The following is an 18468-nucleotide window of genomic DNA, read 5'->3' on the forward strand; positions in this document are numbered from 1 at the left end:
CAGCATGTGCACCCTGCCAGGAGCTGGCAGGAGCCAGGGGGTTGCCTGGCACGAGGAACAGCCTGATCTGCAGCACTGCAACAGGTTTAATCTCCTGCAGGACCTTCCTGAGAGCCAGTGCTGCTTCTCAGTGCTCCTGTACAGGTGTGTGGGGTTGTGTCCCGTAGGTCAACACCTCTGCTGGGGAAGCCTGTGGCTCCCATTCCTAATGATGCATCACTTCCCACTTGGTCTGGGATCTTGAACTTTGAGCCAGCTCCTGCAAGCTGTTGTTGGAATCTCACATCACACTGTCCTGGTAAATCCAGCCCTGGAGGGTGAAGGGAATACCACCGAGAAGGAGAGGGCACATCGAGGAATCAGGTGGGCTGCAAAGGTGTGGGTAGTTGAAGATTGGACAGCTTTGCTCTGATATCAAGGGGGATGCTCCAGCTGGACAGAGACTTTTCCTACCCATTCCTAACACTGACAGGAGTCCTGCCGGTGTCAAAATCCACTAGGACTGGGCACAGAGGGACTGTCCTGGGGGCTGCCTGTGGGAGAAACGCTCAGCCCGGACCACTGGAACAGGTTTATTCATTATACAGGCTGCTCGCTTCCAGCTTGGGAATCCTCACCTCATCAGGCACGGATGGAATCCCGGGGCCTTGGGATGTGTGTTCCATGGTGGGGCCCTCACAGCACCTGCTCTATCCGCGGGGCTGGGCTGGGGCGTCCTCGGGGCCGCAATGATCCCTGTAGCCAACGGGAACTGGAACCTGGGAACAGGGACGTCCCTCTTGGAGCGTGGGGAATCTGGGGTGGCCCAGCCCTAGAATCTGGTGTGGAGGGTCCCTGGGGGATTGTCCTGGCCCACTGCTCGGAGCGTAGAAATTGTTGGTCCCCTGGGGGGCGTCTGCTCGGTCCAGCCAGGACGGGGGTTGTTCTCTGAGGTAAGGAGATCCCGGTCCGAGGTCCTCCAGGGAGCTCCCTCGGGTCCGAAATATCACCGGCCGTTGCCCGGAGCAACCAGGTTCTCCGTTCCTCTGTACCCACGGGGGCGGGGCCTCATTGGCAAGCAATCTGTGACAGTGCCTCTCGACGAATCTCTTCCCGAAGCCACGCCCACACCACGCGTTCGGACCAATCAGCGCCCGCCGCCTGTCTGAGGGACAGCGCGCTACCAATGGCGCAGGCGACATGCGCGATGGAAGGAGGAGAGAGCGGAATCAACAGGGGGTCCTCCGCAGAGGGCGGGGCCGGGCTCGGCGCGCGGATTGCGGGAGATGCGAACGCTCGCCCTTAGGGCGGGCCGTGGGCGAGGCAGCCTAATGGGGAGGCGCGGGGGCGGGGCCCGCGCGCGGCGGGCGCTTGAGGAGCCCGCGGGTCCGCTGCGGGCGCCGGGGTTCGGGAGGGGCCGGGACGGGCCGGGGTCCGGAGGGTGTTCGGGGCTCGGGGTGGTCCCGGAGGGTCACGCGGGCACGGGGGATGGAGGCGGCAGGCCGGTGTTACGAGTGGTGGAGGAGGGCCTGGCGGGGCCGGGGGGCCGGGAGGCGGCGGGCCGGGCGGGCTCCCTGACAGCCCGTCCCGTGTCCCTCCCGCCGGGCAGGGGCAGCTGGTGTGGGTTGTCCGTTGCGGCGCTGGCCGCTGGGCCGCTTGATTTTTTTTTTTCCCCGTCACCTTTTAGAGAAACCCGTGACCTTGTGGGGCATCGCGCAGTTAAAAATATCCCACGGGAACTTCATGTGTGCGGACTCCAAGCGGCCTCCGGGGCTCCCTGTTTCCCGTCCCCAGCTGGGACCGAGGCGTGCGGGCTCGTCGGGGGACAGAGCCATGTGTGACGGGGACACTTAGCACCATGCTGGCTCCGGATGCGACAACTCCCGCTGCCCCTGGTGCCGAGGGGTCAGGAGTTTGCCAGGGAACGCTTTTCCTGCTTCCCTGCTGCCCTGCGCTGGCTGGGATAGACAGCCCGGACCTCGCTTTTTGAGTTCAGCTTTGGCATAAACACGTCGAGCCCGGCGTCCTGCGTTTTGCTTTTTGGAAAGCAGATAAGTCGATCTCCTTTTGGAACTGTGGTATCCAGAGATGGGTGCGTGTAGTGTTATGTCCCTGTGTCCAGAAGGCAGCCCCGATGGAGGACTTTCCCGGGATAGGTTTTGACACGAGCGTTTCACAAGTGGGACTGCAAAAGGCGTTATTTAAAGCTCTGGGAGCTGCAGCCTCTGGAGGGACGGGATGGCTGTGAGCATGGACGACGACGTTCCCCTCATCCTCACCCTGGACGACAGCGGGAGCACTGCCTCAGCCCCTCTGGATGACCTGGATCGGGAGGAGCTGCCTAACGAAAGTAAGATCCCTTTGTCATTCCCTGCCCACTTGTCTGTCTCTTTTGTGGTGGTTGCTCTTCCTGGTGCTTGCCAGGGCCTGAAACTCTCGGAGTTGTCTCTCGGCATCCCGGGGCTGCCTGAGAAAATCACATCAGGCAGTTGCTGCTTGTGTTGGTTGTTTGCTCACAGCTCCGTGTGACACTGAAGGGGCTGGATGGGTCCTACCAGTGCTGTTTCTAGCACACATTTTTGGGTTTCTGTGTGACCTTAAGCCCAACCCTCCTCCACGTTGTCCCTGAGCGTCTCCTTCCCTTGGCACTGCCCCACTGCAGTTACCTCATGTAGTATTTTCCTATAAACATCTGTCCTTTACGACTGTTGTTTTGCTCATTTCTTAGTTTACATTCTGATTTTTGCAGTAAGAAAAGTGATAATGGGCCGATAAATGCCTTTAACGTTTTTACTGTGTTCTTATCAAACAACCTGGAGTACTTTTAGACAATTATTCCTGCTGGTGTGAGCCCCAGGTGTTCAGTGGGGCAGAGCCAGTCTGTGAGCACTGGGAGGGGAAAAACAAAAGCCACCATCCCTCACCAGCTTTGGGTTTTTTTGTATCTTCATTAAAGCCATCACCCTGCAGCAGGTTGGATGGGTACAGAGATGTGTCTGAGCATGTTCAGGGAGTTTCTGGTTTGCACTGTGTCACTGAATGTATCTGAGCAGTTTTGTTCCCCCCATCCCTGTGACTTCCAGCTGACATTGCAGGTGCATGCACAGGTCTTGTGATCCTGTTCCAGCCCTTTGTGCCACAAGCTGAACATTTGTAACAAAGAAATCGTTTCCTGGCCTGGCATCCTTTTTTTATCCACTTTATTATTCCTCTGTGCCTCTGAGATTTGATTCCTCTTGTAATCAGATGGGTTCCCTTAATTTGCTCCTTCTGTGACTTCCCAAATCAAGAGTTAGTTTTAGACAATAAAGATTCTTCCTCCCTCCTCCCCCTGTTCTCCCACCCCTGCAGTTGACTTTCCCTAAGCTCTGCTGCATCCTTGCTCCATCCCATCTGTTTGTCTTTTAAAGTTTAGCTCTCTATTTTTAAGTTAAATAAAAGAGATAATTCTTCCTCCATCCACTGGTGTATTTATAGGATTCCTTGTGACTAATTTTAATCACTCTTCTCTCTTTCTTCCCCCCGCCTCCCATCCCTTCAAAGAAGAAGTGGGGTGAGGCTTAACGTTTGCTTAAAGCCAACACTACTGTGTTAAAGCACAGGCATGAGAATGGATGTATTAATAAATAAAAATACTCCACAATCTGCTTCCCTGGAAATACAGGGAAGTTGTTTAGGGGCCAATTTTGCGCTTCTTAAAAGATTGCTGTGTGGGTTCTGAGGCTTCATTTCCCGGGATTCTCCGAATGAAACGTCTCTTTATTTTGCCCTATGTTTTAATCGCTGTTAAAGTTGGATTTGCTGCAAAAATATAAAGCTTATTCTGTGGAAGTGATAGGGAAGGAGCCTTCTGAAGTCAGGGTGGGATGGAGGATTAGAGGAGGAAGGCTGGCACCGACAACTTGAAAGGCGAGTTTATCTCTGAGAAGCGGGAAGCTTAAATGAGTGAGTGAGCACAGTGACACCATCACTGGCAAAAGTAAGCTTGTTTAAAAACCAGGACGTGTGGTGCAGCTTTTCCTCTTTGCCTGCATGGAAAATCTGCTGTGAAATGCAGCGAATTTGTATCTCGTGGAGGCTGTGAGGAATCAAATGTGTCCCTTCTGCTCTGCGTCCCCTTTGCTGCTGAGGGCTGAAATGGCATTAACAGAACTGTGTAATGTCGTGTTTTTAGTCAGAAACTTGTCTTTCCCAGGGAAAAAGAGTATGTGAGGAGTTCTTTTGAAGAGAGGCAGAGCCTCCCAGGGTGATGATGAGGACATGGAGACAGGGAAGGTCAGGAGGCTGTTTCCTTCTGGTTTTGTCTTCCTTTTGCATAAACTCTGCTAATAGAACATTCAGCCAGAATTTGGAGGAGCAGCTCACTCGTTACAGGGCCTCACCATCAACTCCTGAGGAGTTGAGCTTTTATTTCAGTGTGTCCCCAGAACAGGCTGGGACTGTTTGCAGTGAAGGACCCATCGTCCTCTCCCAAGTGACACCAAGGGAAAGACAAAGTCGCTGTAACTGCCCTCTGTTAAATCACACGTTTGTGGTTGATCATAATTTTCACTCTTGTTTTGTGTTGCTGCATCCACAAACCTAAGTTTTAATCCATTTTCCTGTCACAAGTGCCTCCCTAAGTGCTGTGTACCTGTGTGGTTCAGTGTATCAGCTCTTGTGTTATTTAAGGAACTTGTTGTGCTTTTAAAAGAAAAAACCTACAATCGGGTCCTTGGGTAGATGAATTTGTAGTTTTGGACTCTTGGTGTTGATTGTCTGGAAGTGCAGACAAGTTGCTGGGTTGAAATAAGTAGAAACAGGGTTTTCCAAAAGCAATAGCAGATGTAAAAAGAAAGGACCCAAGTGTAGGAGTGGATATTCTTTTCCAAAGCTTTCAAAAGAGTCCTCTCCTGGGTAAGCCAATGTCTGGGGGTTAGAATAAAAGGAAGCTAAAGGAGAAAATTGTGTGGAAAATTACATTCTTAGACAAAATGTCCAGCTGCAAAAATTAATCTCCCAAATAATCCAGCTCTTAAGCACTTAATGGGAGAAAATACTTGCATGGGGAGGAATGTTAAACCTCTGCCTTGCTTGGCTTGTGCAGGGATACAGGGCTTCCAGGGAGCTCCCGTTTGCAGCCACCACAAAGGATCAGAATCCTGCAAAGCTGACAGGAATTCAGACCACAGCCAGAGAAATGTGGTCCCTGTGGTGCTGGTGGTTTTCTGACTACACCATGTAGGACTTCAGTGCTGGGTAATTCTTCTTTCAAGCTCCAGCAGCTGAAGGAGACAGAGAGCAGCTCTTTCATCACTGAGTCCAGGCTAATGAATGTGACACTGCCCTTCCCTGGAACATCTTATCTGAGGATCTCTGAGTGCTGTACAGGCTCTGATTAAACTTCCCAGCACCTTGCCTGAGGTGAATGACTAACATGAAGCTGCATTTCTGTGCGAGGCAAAAAGGGAGGTGCCTCTCCCGAAATCGTGTTCTGAGAATGATGGGAACCTGCCAGGGTTTAGTGATTTCCCATCCCTCACCCAAACTCCTGGGAAGTGTTCAAACAGAGTTCTCAAAATATCTCAAAGTCTGTTTTCCATCTACAAAGGCAGCCTGGATAGCCTTGAAACTCCGGGACAGTGTCTCTCCTTGAGCTGATGGGAACTATAAGCAATAAATGAGTGCACATTGATTTATCCTGTATTAGATCAGGTACAAGATTCTCCTTTACCTCCACATGGAAATTGCTGTGGGCTCAAGTGGAGTTTCAGTGTGTTCAGAGCAGAAAGTACAGCTCCGAGTGTCGGAGAGGGAACAATGGGATATTGTCTGTTTTCCCACACAATAGGTGATGGCAGGGGGAAGAAGTCATCTTTCAACTCTGGGTTTTTACAAGAAAGCAACTGCTTCTGCTATTGAGGTAAAAATTAATTATTGGGGAGGTGGGGGAGCAACTGCAACAGCCAAGAGAGACGTCTTCTAGAAGGATTGTTGGAAAACGGGAAGTTATAACTTTGAATGGGGTTTCAGGTGGGCCTTTGCAATCTCACTTCCTGCTGTCTAAAGAGTAAATTGTCAGGAAAACTAGAGCCAGCCTGGCCTTTTGGGATTGTTGACACGTGCCCCTGTGCCTGTCACTGCTGGGAAGGAGCAGGTGTGTAAAGAAAAGGAGATTTCTCTGTTGGTGAGGCTGGGGGGGGAGTGCCCCAGGTTTGCTTGGTGAGGAATGTGGGTGAGGAATGCCCAAAGACTGTTGGTTGTGCCTGTGAAAGTGTACAGTGTGCTGTGCTTCCCAGAGTGCTGGAGGGGGCCTCTGCCCTTGCCTGGTGTCTGCACAGTTCCCTGATGAAATGTGTGAAGGGACTTTCAGCAAAGCTGTTCTTTTTGTAATTGGCTGGTGGAGACCCATGTGATGGTTCTGAACAGTCTAATTACAGAAGTAATGGATGTTGTGTACACTAAACTTGTCTTCTTTAAATAAAATTCCTTTACTAATCCCCAGGTAGACATTTGCTTTTGGGAGTGGCCCAGGATTTGGGGCAGTTAATGTTCTTTTGAGGCATGTGAGCCACCTGGATTTTGAAGTATTTGATAACCAATGCAACCTGAAGTGATAAAAGTCTCTTCTGTGTTGGATCTGGTTCCAGAACACATTTGTATCAGCAGTGAGAGGGTAAGTCTGTCCATGTAGTCCACAGCTTCAGCTCATCTGGTCATGGAATTGTCCCAGAGAACCACAGAATGGTTTGGGTTGGGAGGGACCTTAAAGCTCATTTCATTCCAACCTCCTGCCACGGGCAGGGACACCTTCCACTAACCCAGGTTGCTCCAAGCCCTGTCCAACCTGGCCTTGGGCACTTCCAGGGATGGGGCAGCCCCAGCTTCTCTGGGCAACCTGTGCCAGGGCCTCCCCACCCTCCCAGGGAAGGATTTCTTCCCAATACCCCATCTAACCCTGCCCTCTGGCAGTGGGAAGCCATCCCCCTTGTCCTGTCACTCCTGGTCCTTGTAAAAAGTCAATGAATCTCTGCTCTTCAGATATCCTTGTTGCCTTCTTCCTACTGCCACTTCCTTTAGTGCCATCTGTGGATGAGAGAGGTTTCCAGGTGTAAAACAATTCCTAATGGGCTGAGGAAACAGAGAAGAAATACCTGACCTTTGGGGAAATGCTGCAACCACACAAACTCTTAGCTGCTGTGCTTCTTGAGGAACCATTTCAATTGCTGTGGAAGCATTCTGGCTTTGCTACCTTTGGAGGAAAAGAGGCATTTTAAATGTCAGCCATCTGGCAGATTTAATAAATCCTACAGGATCTGTAGGTTTTGGTCCTTGTGTGGAAGTAAGGGTTTTGAAGGTGGTGATTTGGGCTGGGGCACTGGGTATGAAATGCTGTAGTTAATTAATGTGAAGAAATAAGGGATGAGGGAACAAGCAACTGCTTGCAATGGACCTGGCAGATCCCAAGATTTCCAACAGCCAGGCTCTTAAACAGCCTTTTGGATTATCTGGCAGGATATTTCCTCACGTCATGGCCCCCAGTTCTACCGATTTGCCTTTCATTAGTTCCAGCAGCAGTGCTTCTGCTGCTGCCTTCAGAGGTGAAGCATGGCCAGACCACAGGACTGGGATCTCATTTTGGGAAGCAGTCGGGTTCTGCTGCTGGAGCAGCTCCTCCCTGTACCTGGGGTAAGTCAGTTAATGTCACTGTGGGCAACAGTCTCACCTGGAAAGCACCAATTACACCTGGTGTGGGAGTGGACAGACAGGTAGGCTTCATTCCTTTGTTATGAAGAGGTGCTGTTTTGCATTGCTGTGCATGATTCGTTTTTCTTAATATGTACCTGCTTAAAATTTATAGAGAGAGGAATTTTTTTTCCAGAGCACAAGTGGTAGTTTCGTGCTGGATTGTTGTTTATGCCTCTGAAAGTCTCATTTCTCCAGCCTAACAGCCTTGAATTCTGCAGCTTCTGCCAGGGCTTCTCTAATCCTTTCCTGGCCTAGATGAGTTATAATGAGTGTTTTAAGCAAGCAAAGCGAAGCAAAACTGCCTCTGAGATGAGTGAGGGGTGAAAATCTTGGAAAGGGAAATGAACACCCTAAACATAAGGAGATTATTGTTTTCTCCTTCAGTACAATTCGTTTCCCTTGGTGATGAGCTCCGTAAATACAGAGGAAGGAGGGAAATGCTGCTTTATGGGAGATGTTGGTGTTAGAAATAGTGAAAAATGTGTTCCTGCTCTGGAATCTCACTTGACCTGAGAATTCAGGTTTTTAAGGCAGGGCTGTGCTTAAATACTTGCCTGAGAGGGTAGAGCTGGTACCTTTCATTCAGGAGAAACAGCACTGCATTGTCCAAAGCTCAAAAGCATCTGTGTGGACACATCCTCACCGTGGCTGTGGGAACGTGCTGCCTACAGAGGCAGAACCAGGAGCCCAGTGCAGTACCAGGAGGCATCACGGGCTGCAGTTACCAAGGGTGTTTTTTTTTCCAAGCCTTCCTTGTTTTCTGAGCTCTGCAGGAGAGCGGTTTGCACAATGCACACATTGTGTGTCTCACAGTAGGATGCTCTGTCAAACAGAATCTCTGCACTGTTGACTCTTTCACGCAGTGCAAAAGAAAAAAATTCCTAGTGATTTCATCCTGAATGCCCCATGCTGTTCAAATCTGAGCCGGTAACAGCGTCTACAAGGTGGAGAAGACTTGGGTTAGTGTTCCATTATCCGGGAGTCAAATGGTTCTTTCTCCTTTGTCGTCTCCCAGAGCACTGGGGATGGAGATCATCTTGCCTGCACGCTCGCTGTAAATTAGGGAGGATGCTGCAGGGTGGGGACAAGGGGTCTGGAAGCTCCTCACTGCCTTCCTGGAGACAGGAGTGATGACCTTAATGCTTCGAGGGAGGCAGCCTGGTGCCCTTTGTGTGCCTCTTTTCCAGCACACATCTTTTTGGGATGAGAACAGGACAGGGTATTCGAGGTGTTTTCTCCCTGAGCTGATTGCTTTCGTTGCAAGAGGTGGGATGAGGGCACGTGCCATGGCATGGGAGGGCTCTGCTTTTCGAGCAGGTGGTCCTGGAACTGTAAAAGACGTTAAGGAGCCTGAAAGTGTTCGAGCTGCAGTTTTAAATCGACAACTTTCCAGCTCTAACCGGTCACTCCTCAGCCACCACAGCTGACTTGGGAACATTTGGCTCGGGAAGCGGAACAACAGTTGGAAACAAATAGTGATTAGTTTTTTCATGGCTTCCCAGGGAACGCATCGGTTTGTTCGTTTTTCCCCCCCTCATTTTTGTGGTTCCTGTGGATTTTTAAGGCACCGTAGATGCAGGATGTTCGGTTTAGCCAAGCTTGCTTACTGGCAGATTAAAATGAGCAAAGGCTGAGCACGCTGAGTTCACTCATCATAACCAACATGATGCTTCTCAGAACTTCCTTTGCCCTTGGTGTCTTCACCGAGGAATCCTGCCTGCTGCCGTCAGCCCCCCTGCGTTGAAATCCCATTTTACCCATTTGAATGCTGTAAGAAGTGCTGTATAAACTAAACAGGAGCATCTGTGAAGTGGTTAGAGTTGTTGTTGATTGCCTTTTCCTTATTGCCTTCGGGGGATTTAAGCTTGAATTTGCTGGAAGTAGAATTTATGAGGCAGAACGCTCCATTTCTGATCCTTAAGCTGGGAAAAGTGCGGTGAATTTGATCGGTCTTTCTCTCACCTCCCATGTCTCTGGCTTGTGATCTGGACCTCGCAGGGCTCTCTCCCTGTGTCTTTTAGCATAATTGCTTTTTGCATGTGGAGAAGATGCCTGGTTTTCACATGGCTACTCTCACTGTGGAGAGCTGTAGGAGCAGCTTTAGGATTTCATCCATCTGCTCCCGGTGAGCAGTTCTGCAGGAAGCTCCTGCACCTGTCCTTCATCTGGGAGAGAGGGAAGCAGGAAAGGTGTGTTGGTGTTGATGCACAGCAGCACTGTGGGGTTGCTGAAAGATCCTGAGGATGACAAGAGGAGACTGCTGTGATTTGAATCACAGTGTGGGGGTTTGAAGCATCCAGTGCTGCTTTTATAATCATGATCTAGTCGTGTCTGTTTGCAACAAAAGGCTTTTCTTTTCCTGCCCATGTGGGGGAATAAAATTTAGGATGTATCTCTCTGCACAGCCTCGTTAAACCCTCTAATTCTATGGGGCTGGACACTTTTAACTGCTCTTGCATTTCCTATATAACGTGTGTGTCTCTGTTGTCACCTGGGAATGTCTGACCATCTGTATTATATTCCAGCTCTTACTGTTTTTCTGAGAACACTTTCACTGTCCCTAGTGGATTTGGGAAAGTTTATGGCACACAAGCAATGTGGCCTGTTAACACTTTCCCTAAAATGCACAAATATGTTCCTGCTCTTCGTTAACCAAATGAAGAAATGTCTGCAGACTAAGTGATCAGTCCTGAACTGGGAGCACTGAAAACTCCCCAGGGTCACATTAGACTGGTGAGTTGGCTGTGTCATTTAAGGAATAACCAGATGTGGTAGGAGGAAGGAAGGGATGCCACCACAGCTCGTGCTTTCGTGGCCTCTGGCTGTGGGCGTGGGCTCCAGAGGAAGAGGGTGAGGACAGTTTGGGCCAGAACAGTATTTCCAGTCTGTGCCATTTTTTCCATGTCACAGTCACCCTGGCTGGAGGGGATCTGTGCCTGGAGAGGGGCACAAGAGCTGTGGCATAATCCATCTTGTAAAGGCAGTGTTCCCACCACGTGAATCAGCAGGGCCAGCTGGTCAGTGAGTTGGGGAGTGGTGAGTCACTGCTGCTGCTTGTTGCCCATTTGGTTGTTTTTCCTGGTGCTGAAGAGGAACGTGGTCCTACCTGTGTTAAATAAATACTCACAAGCAACTTACTAAGGAGAATTTTGGCATTTGGGGCAGGAGGTGAAGTGACCAAGGCAAAGCCCCTTTATTTTCAACTACAGGGCTGGTGGCAGGACCTTATCTCAGCATTTGCAAAGGGGAAGATTTCAAAACATTGAAAATGATTCATATACTGTGAGACAGCACAAGTGCATAGAAAACAAAAATGGTAATGGGAGCTTTAAAGCTGTTGGAGAGGCAGCAAAAAGTCACAGAACAGGCATGTCTAGACTGGCTAACACAGAAGATATATAGATAAATATATATCAAGTGAAGACATAGAAACTGGGACTGGAAGAAAATCAAAAAGAGAAATGTGGTCAGCAGAATTAAAGGTGCTCTAAAGGAATTGAGAAATAAAGACATGTTAAGTGATATTGGCCTGTCAGGAGTTCAGGGCTGAACACTACAGGGAAGCTCAAGAAATACCACATGTATTCTATATTTGCTGAAAAGCCAGGTGACATGGTCATCATGTGGCCTGTTCATCCATCCCCACAGTAAATAAAGTAGAGATTAAACATCTGATTCTAAAGGTCAGCATTTAAAAAATCAACAGATGACTTCCTTAAGGCTGCAGCTGAGGCAGTCTGGATATGACTGTGATAGGGACTTTCTTCCAGCCCCAAAAGGTATTTAGCACCAGGCAGGAGATTGCAGGCCAGCCAGCCAAAATTTCCAGGCAAAATAACGGGAAAACAGCAGTTGCCCTTCTAAAATATGGATTAAAAGGACAGTTTTTATGTGTGGGTTTATGAAAAAGTGAACATCATATGAACCTGAAGTAATGAACTGACTGATTTTGTGAGGTCACAAGGCAGACTGACAGTGTTTTGGGAGGATGTTTGGTTTTGTTTGATGTGTGTGTGACCAGCTGTAGGGTCACACAGAGGTGGAGAGGGGCTGCCCTGGCCAGCAGAGAGGTTGAGCTGGGTCTGGTGTCATGAGCACCTGAGCTGAAAGTGAGCACGTGGGACACTTGTCCAGTGAGATGGAGAGTGTATTCCTTGGGCCTTCCAAGAGGGATAATGATTAGGGTGAGTAGGTGATGTTGCCATCCGTGCTGGCTCTAGAGGGATCAATGTGTTCATGCTTGGCATGTTTCTCGTGACTTTGCTCCAGCTCATCCAAGGTCCCAGAGGCTTGAAGGTAAGTGTTGGTTGAAGCTGGAGAAATTCAGAATAATGCACGTATTGACAGTGTGTTCAAGTTTGGAACCACCTCATAAGAGCCAGAGAGGGTTCTGCAGTGCTGGGAGGCTTTTGAAGTCAAAGTTGTCCATTTTCTAAGGATGTGGTTCTCTATGGGGGCTGTAGGACTTGGAAGTAAGGAGCAGTTGAGGGAAAACCCTCTGGCAGCTGGTTTGCAGATGTCAAACTAATGGATTAACTCCTTCCTTCCTCTCCAGCCATTCCACATAACCTCCAGTTCCTGCCAGCAGTGGTTTCCACCAAATGTGCAAAAGTCTTTTTTTTATTAGTGGAGAACAGTTCCAGAGCACCAGAGGCTGGGGTTTTCCCTATTCCTTTACATGTGTCCTCCCCTGAAGTTGGCAGCTTCTCTTTCCTGGCTGAGCAGCAAGGCAGAGGAGATGTGGCAGTGCTGTATTTCAAAAGAACCAGTGTGGTGGAGTCGTGTTCTAACACCACAAAACGCAATTACCTCCTTTATTACCACTGTATCACAACAAATAACTTTAATTGGTCTCAGCCTGTCATGGTAAGATATTAAGAGTTTGTTATTTAACTTTTAAATTCATGTCATTTTCTTGCTATCCCTCTCTCTTCAGGGGAAAAAAAAAACCATCAGTAAGGCACATACCTTGTTTGTGCCTTCTCCATTCTAGTCCTGCTCCAGCACTGGGTGGCTGTGCAGGAGGTTTGTTGCCCAAATTATTGGTTTCTCCCATAAGGGAAGCACTTCCTCTCTGCTTCCCACTCCTAACTTTGTGACTTCCCTGGAGAACTGCTGGTGGCTGGAACTGGCAGTCAGACCTGGCAGCACACTGCCTTTGTTAAAGAGGCCAGATTGCAGCTTAATCAAACATCTTTCCAAACTGCACCAGGGAAATCCAAAGGCTCTGCTTTGGAGAATTGAAATGAGGAACATGCTCTTAAACTGCTGACATTGTGTTGTTACCGATGCCAAAGCAGATCTTTAACGTGTTAAAAGCAAGTTTCCCTTTATGGAACAAAAAGAGGAAATTCCTTCATGTAACAGGATGCGTTAAAGAAATGCTGTAGCTGAGGGTTTGTGATTTTGTCTCTTTCCTCAAATATTATGAATTAGAAATGTGTGTGTGTGTGTATTTCATGTCTGGCCTCTCTCATGAGCCAGAGCCTTAGGCTGGGTTGTCCCTTTTTCATCGAGCTCAGCAAAAACTTCACCATTTCCAGTTGTTTTTTCCATTCATTAGTTGTTTCACAGAGCCCCTCAATGAGCTGTCTCAGTGTGTGTAAAGCCTTTGTTGCTGTGATATGATCGGACTGACGAGATTATGGGGCATATTAGATGCTAAAAAGATGGATAATGTAAGGTTGTAAGTGATCCTTCTGTTGTGGCTTTGGCTTCTCCCTTTTTGTGGTGAGGTGGTTCATTTGTTAAGATGAGAAATAAAGGATATGAAACCGGCAGCAATTTGGCTTAATACAAGTGAGATTCTTAATTATATTTTCCTAATGCAATCCTTTTGTGGGAGTTTTGCTGATTAAAAACGCTTTGGGTTTGACTTTGCAGCTTTGTTAAGAAGGAGGAACTCTGTTGTTACACAGTCTCGTATTGAAGGAGTTCCAGCCTGGTTCCAGCTCTCCTTATTTCATGGACTTTCATGTGCAGGATTTAATCCCACAGCTGTCAAAAAGCAGCTTTGTGGAACAGGGCTTAGGCAGGGGGATGGTTTGCATGAGCTGCTGGAAGGCAGTGCAGCTGGGGAGCAAGAGGTAGTGGGGTAGGGAATGTTATCCTTGCAGGAGGCAGCTCTGTGGATTGAGGAGCGATCTTGGGTGATCTGGTGACTCCTGCAGCAGCTCCTGAGCTGTGTGATCTGGTGTATGAGTGAGTCTCGAGAGGCTTTTGGGGGTCAAGGCCTCTCTGAGGGTGACATCTTCAGCCACTGAAGTCCCTCATTAACCTAACTGTGGATTCCAAACATCCCAGACAGGAGGGATCCACCCCTCTGCCTCTTGCTGCCACATATTCAGGAGGGAAAATTTCCTGTGATCAAACAGTTCTAGGTCAAAGCTTCCTACGTAACATTTCAAAAGGGGAAAAAAAAAAAACAAGTCCCAGAGTGACTCAGGGATGAGATCAGAGGAGAGCAGGTGTCCTGGAGAGACAAGGCAGCAGATGAGGATCTCCAACCAACCGAGCTTGGCTGCTGTAGATGGGTAAAATTATCCCTATTTTCTTAGAAGCCTTTTTATTTTTTTATTTTTTTTTTTTAATTCTTCCTTACAAATGGCTCTGTTTGTCCCCAGCAGGGTGGTGCAGGAAGTGAATGTCTGAGTGAATCATCCTGGCTCACCTCCCGAGCCGTGGAGCAAATGGTTAATTGGCTCTGCCCCACTCAGAGCAAGAGCTGGCTGGAGCTTCTGCTGGGACAAAACCATTTCCTACCACGCTTTAGCTCTTCTGGCACCGTGTTTAGCTCGTGCAGTGGGAGGTTTCTACATGTGTGCAGTGCAGATGTTAGCAAGGATGCAGCGGTCCCCTAATTAAACAACGCCGGGCTTAAGCTGTCTTCGATATAAGAAGCTCAGCAGCACGATTGATAAGAGGCAATGATATATAAAATGTGACTTACCATGCTGAGGGACATCTGCTCCTCCTTCCCAAGGATTCAGCTCCCTGTAGAGTGGTGATGAGAGCATGAAGTGAGCTCGTGTCGGTGCCGCAGGAACTCGCTGGGTTCTCAGATCAAGGACGGTCGCCTCGTGCCACTAACGGGAAGTGGCAACGTTCATAGTTGGGTTTTTTTTGTTTTGAAAAACTTTTCTGTGTTAAATAGGAAGCTGAAGTGACTTTATTTGTTGAGCTTCTCACAGCGAGTGAGTGCTGTGAGAATACAGTAAAACAAAGAGCCCCAAGGCCTTTGCATATGTTTCTGCTGTGCCGTTGTCTCCAAGGAGGAGCACAACTCAGTGAAGCTGCCTTGAAATATTCCAAGGTATTATTATTTCTCTTGCAACAGAAGGGCTTGGCACTGCTCTCTGTTGGAGATGCCCTTTTTTTTCCTAGGCAACAAACTGATAGCAAATTGTTTAGACTTCCCCAGGGCTCTTAAATTCCTTCCCACAACACCCCCTGAAACAGGACAGGCACCAGGATATTTTGGGCTACAAAGATCATTCCTGTGATGCTCCCGTCGGCACAGCGATGAACTGGCAGTCAAGCAGCAAAGGCAGTGATTTCCCTGTCTGTCTCTCTCACCTCTGAGATGTGTGGCCCAGTGCCAGACCAGCTGTGCTTCCAGGCAGCTTCCAGCTTTTTTTCTCTCTGGGGTAGGTGAGTCTGGCTTTGAAGAGACAAACACATGTTCACACCTCAGCACTTGGAAAGGAGCAGTTTCTTATCAGCTATATTGGAGCAGGGAGGGAAGATAAATCCTCTGGAGGTGAAGTTACATGGCGTGTAAGCCCTTGGAAGGGAAAATGCCACCACTGGTGCTGGGACAACTCCAACATGCTTGATTAAAATCTTGTCTTTGGGACTGGAGGTGCCTGCACAGCTTGTGTTGGGGAAGGGGAGGCATCTACCATGTTTCCATGTTTTTTCATGGATTTGTGTCTTCTGTAGTGAGTGTCCCATATGGTTCAGATGGTGAGAGCTTTCCAAGAGAGAGGAGTGCTTTTGGATGTCTTTGAAAGTTGAGTGCTGTCATTCTGCAGCCTTGTTCATCCTCACTGCAGCCTCAGGGAGCAGAGTCACTGAGGGAGCTGGAAGCTTCAGCCAGCACAGGGATCCTGCACTGGGATGGGTCTTGTATGTGAGGTCAGGAGGTCCAGGAACCCCGAGAGCACCTTTGATCCTGCTGGGATCTGCCTTCTTCCATGGGCTCACGTTTGGTGCTGTGGAACGCCTGGTTATGTTTGTATTCAACTGAAAGCTTGGGCTATGTGACTGAGTTTGGGAATTAAATACAGATACAGTCCAGCTGGAGGGTGTAAGAAATGGAGGTGCTGTGCCAGTGAGGAATGCACAACCTGAAAAGAAATGGCTCCAGTTGAAAGGTGCCACAGTTATGGAATTATAGAATGGTTTGAGGGACCTTAAAGATCATTTTGTTCCACATCCCCTGCCGTGGGCAGGAACACCTCCCACCAGACCAGATTGCTCTGTCCAACCTGGCCTTGGACACTTCCAGAGATGGGGCAGCCCCAGCTTCTCTGGGCAACCTGTGCCAGGGCCTCCCCACCCTCACATGGTGATGAGGGACTGGGACTGAATGGATCACAGAATGGTTTGTGCCCTTCTCCCTACTCTGGAGGCTCTGGCACCTACCAGCAGGACCCTCGTGCTGCTCAGGTTGCACGGCTGTGTGGGCTCTCCCACTAAACTTGTAAAGGATTTGCTTACTTCCAGGAAGTCACATTTGCCTTGGACAGACTGTGCTCCTGGAAAAGATAGAAAAATACATTACTCCTGTGAAAAACCATAGCTGGCAAGGTGTTCCCTAAAGGGGTTCATGGCTCTGTCCAGAGCCAGGTAAGTGTAAGACCTCAGTTCCTACAGTGTTGCAGGAAGAAAAGAAAGGGCAAAGTTGGTGCCAGAATATACTTAATTAAGAAGGAATCTGATGGTTAACTGACAATTAGGCCCTCTCTTTCCCTGTCCTTCCCCTTCTCTGTGGCTGGTAGCTGGTGCTCTGTGGAGTCCTGGAGCTGGCAGATAACCAGCTAACTGGAGCTGCCTGGAGCACAAGTCCTGGACAGCCTAAGCTTTCCCAACTGCAGGAGGTTATGCCTTCCTTGCTTTTCTCCCTCACTGCTCTGTTTGGTGAATCCCCTTTGCAAGGCCATGTGAATGAAGGTGTGTCCCGTCTCGGAAGTCCTGTGTCCTTGGCATTTCTTTTTTTTTGCCTATGGAGAGAAATATTCCACATGGAACTCATTAGAGGAGCTCACATCTTGCATCTTACATGCACACGTGAAGTGTAAACAATATGAATGACAGGTTTAGCCATAAGAATATTTTTGCTGATTTAAGTCACCTGCCCTGCCTTCACACAGATTGCAGCGTTCTGTCATCACAGGTGTAATTGCTAAAACAACATTACCTGAAAGAGCATTATTTTTCAGCCTTTTAGGAGAAAGCCCCGGTAAGTCCAGTAAATTCTTTGGAGTCAGTCGAGGAGGTAATTAGGGAATCTCAGTCTGTTGCAGTGCAAGGCCATAAAAAGTGTGTGCTATCTAGAAAACAGAACATCTGGCAAACAGGCTAATGAGAGCCAGACTGGGGGAGCTCCGAGGCAAATGTAAGAGCTACCCTGTAGAGCTGGGTTATAACTCTTTGAATTTTTAGGAGGTTACTGGTTTGTTGGATAATTTTTATAATTGTTATTTATTTAAACAAGTGCAGTCACCAAAACCCATGAAATTCCGGAGTGACTTCAGTTTGACATACAATAGCTGGCTGGGAAGGGTAATTTATCCCTGGTTCCTCTGGATGTTTTCTGTCCCTTATTCCCCTCTCTGCTCTGCCCTCGAGGTCCCCCACGGCCTCCAGCTCCTCCGAATGAGAGGAATTTGTTTGCTCTCAGCCCATGGAGGGTTTTTCCTTCCCCTAAGCAGGGAATTTGTTTTGCAGAGGGAGAGGTTTGGGCTCTGGAAAGTTTATGCTCCTTCTCTTTCTTTCTTGTTTTTTTTTTTTTTGGTTTTGTTTTTTATTGTAATGATGACATATGGAAACTATTTACACAGGAGCATGCTCTGCTGCACTGAATGGAAATGCTGGAGTCCCGGCAGTCTCGTTCCGGATGCCTTGTGTAAGCAGCCAGCTGGTTTTGCTTTTCCTTTTTCCCCCTCCTCTTTTCTTTTTTTTTTTTTTTTTTTCCCCTCCCTCTCTCTCTCTTTCTTTTCAGGGAAACGCCTGGGATAAGTTACGCGAGTGTGGAAGGAAGTTTTTTGCCGTCTGTGAACAGCTCGGTCCCTTCCCTTTGTCATGCCCCTTGTACTTCACAAATAGCTGTTTTCTTTTTGCGCGCTGGAGATCCCTCGCTGCGCCTTAACTCAGCACTTTCACTCCTTCCCCGTTAGCTGGGTGAGCAAGTTCTGCCAAATGCCAAAAAAAAAAAAATAAAGAGAGCGCCGCACGTGAAGCTTCGCTTTGCCACCGCGCTCCTGCCTAAAAAAGCTCTTCGTGTCCCGCAGCTGAACCTCCCAAAAACTTGCCCTGGGGGGGAACACCCCGCTGCTCAGACAGCGAGAGGGAAACGATTTCCCTGAGCTCTGAGCCACCTTCCTCAGAGGGGAGGGGAGGAAACGTTCCGTTCTGCAGCGAGCAGAGGAGAAGCTTTTTTTCGTGCGTAGCTTTTTTTTCCCTTGAGGAAGCTGCGAAATCGAGGATCGGCTTTGGGAGGGGAGGGAGGGGAGGGGAGGGAGCAACTTGGGATCTGCC

The 18468-nt window shown here is 48.7% G+C and overlaps 1 protein-coding gene across 1 annotated transcript in view; it reads left to right on the top strand.

The window, feature by feature from the left end:
- The first annotated feature begins 2217 nt into the window (after window positions 1-2217).
- TPCN1 (two pore segment channel 1) overlaps window positions 2218-18468 on the top strand; it is a 44654-nt gene continuing 28403 nt past the window's right edge. The window contains exon 1 of the mRNA XM_008925780.2: window positions 2218-2329. Within this exon, the coding sequence (XP_008924028.1) occupies window positions 2218-2329 (112 nt within the window). The remainder of the gene's footprint in view (window positions 2330-18468) is intronic.

The sequence above is a fragment of the Manacus vitellinus genome, unplaced genomic scaffold (genome assembly GCF_001715985.3).
Source record: "Manacus vitellinus isolate BGI_N305 unplaced genomic scaffold, ASM171598v3 scaffold_58_pilon, whole genome shotgun sequence".
Taxonomy (NCBI): domain Eukaryota; kingdom Metazoa; phylum Chordata; class Aves; order Passeriformes; family Pipridae; genus Manacus; species Manacus vitellinus.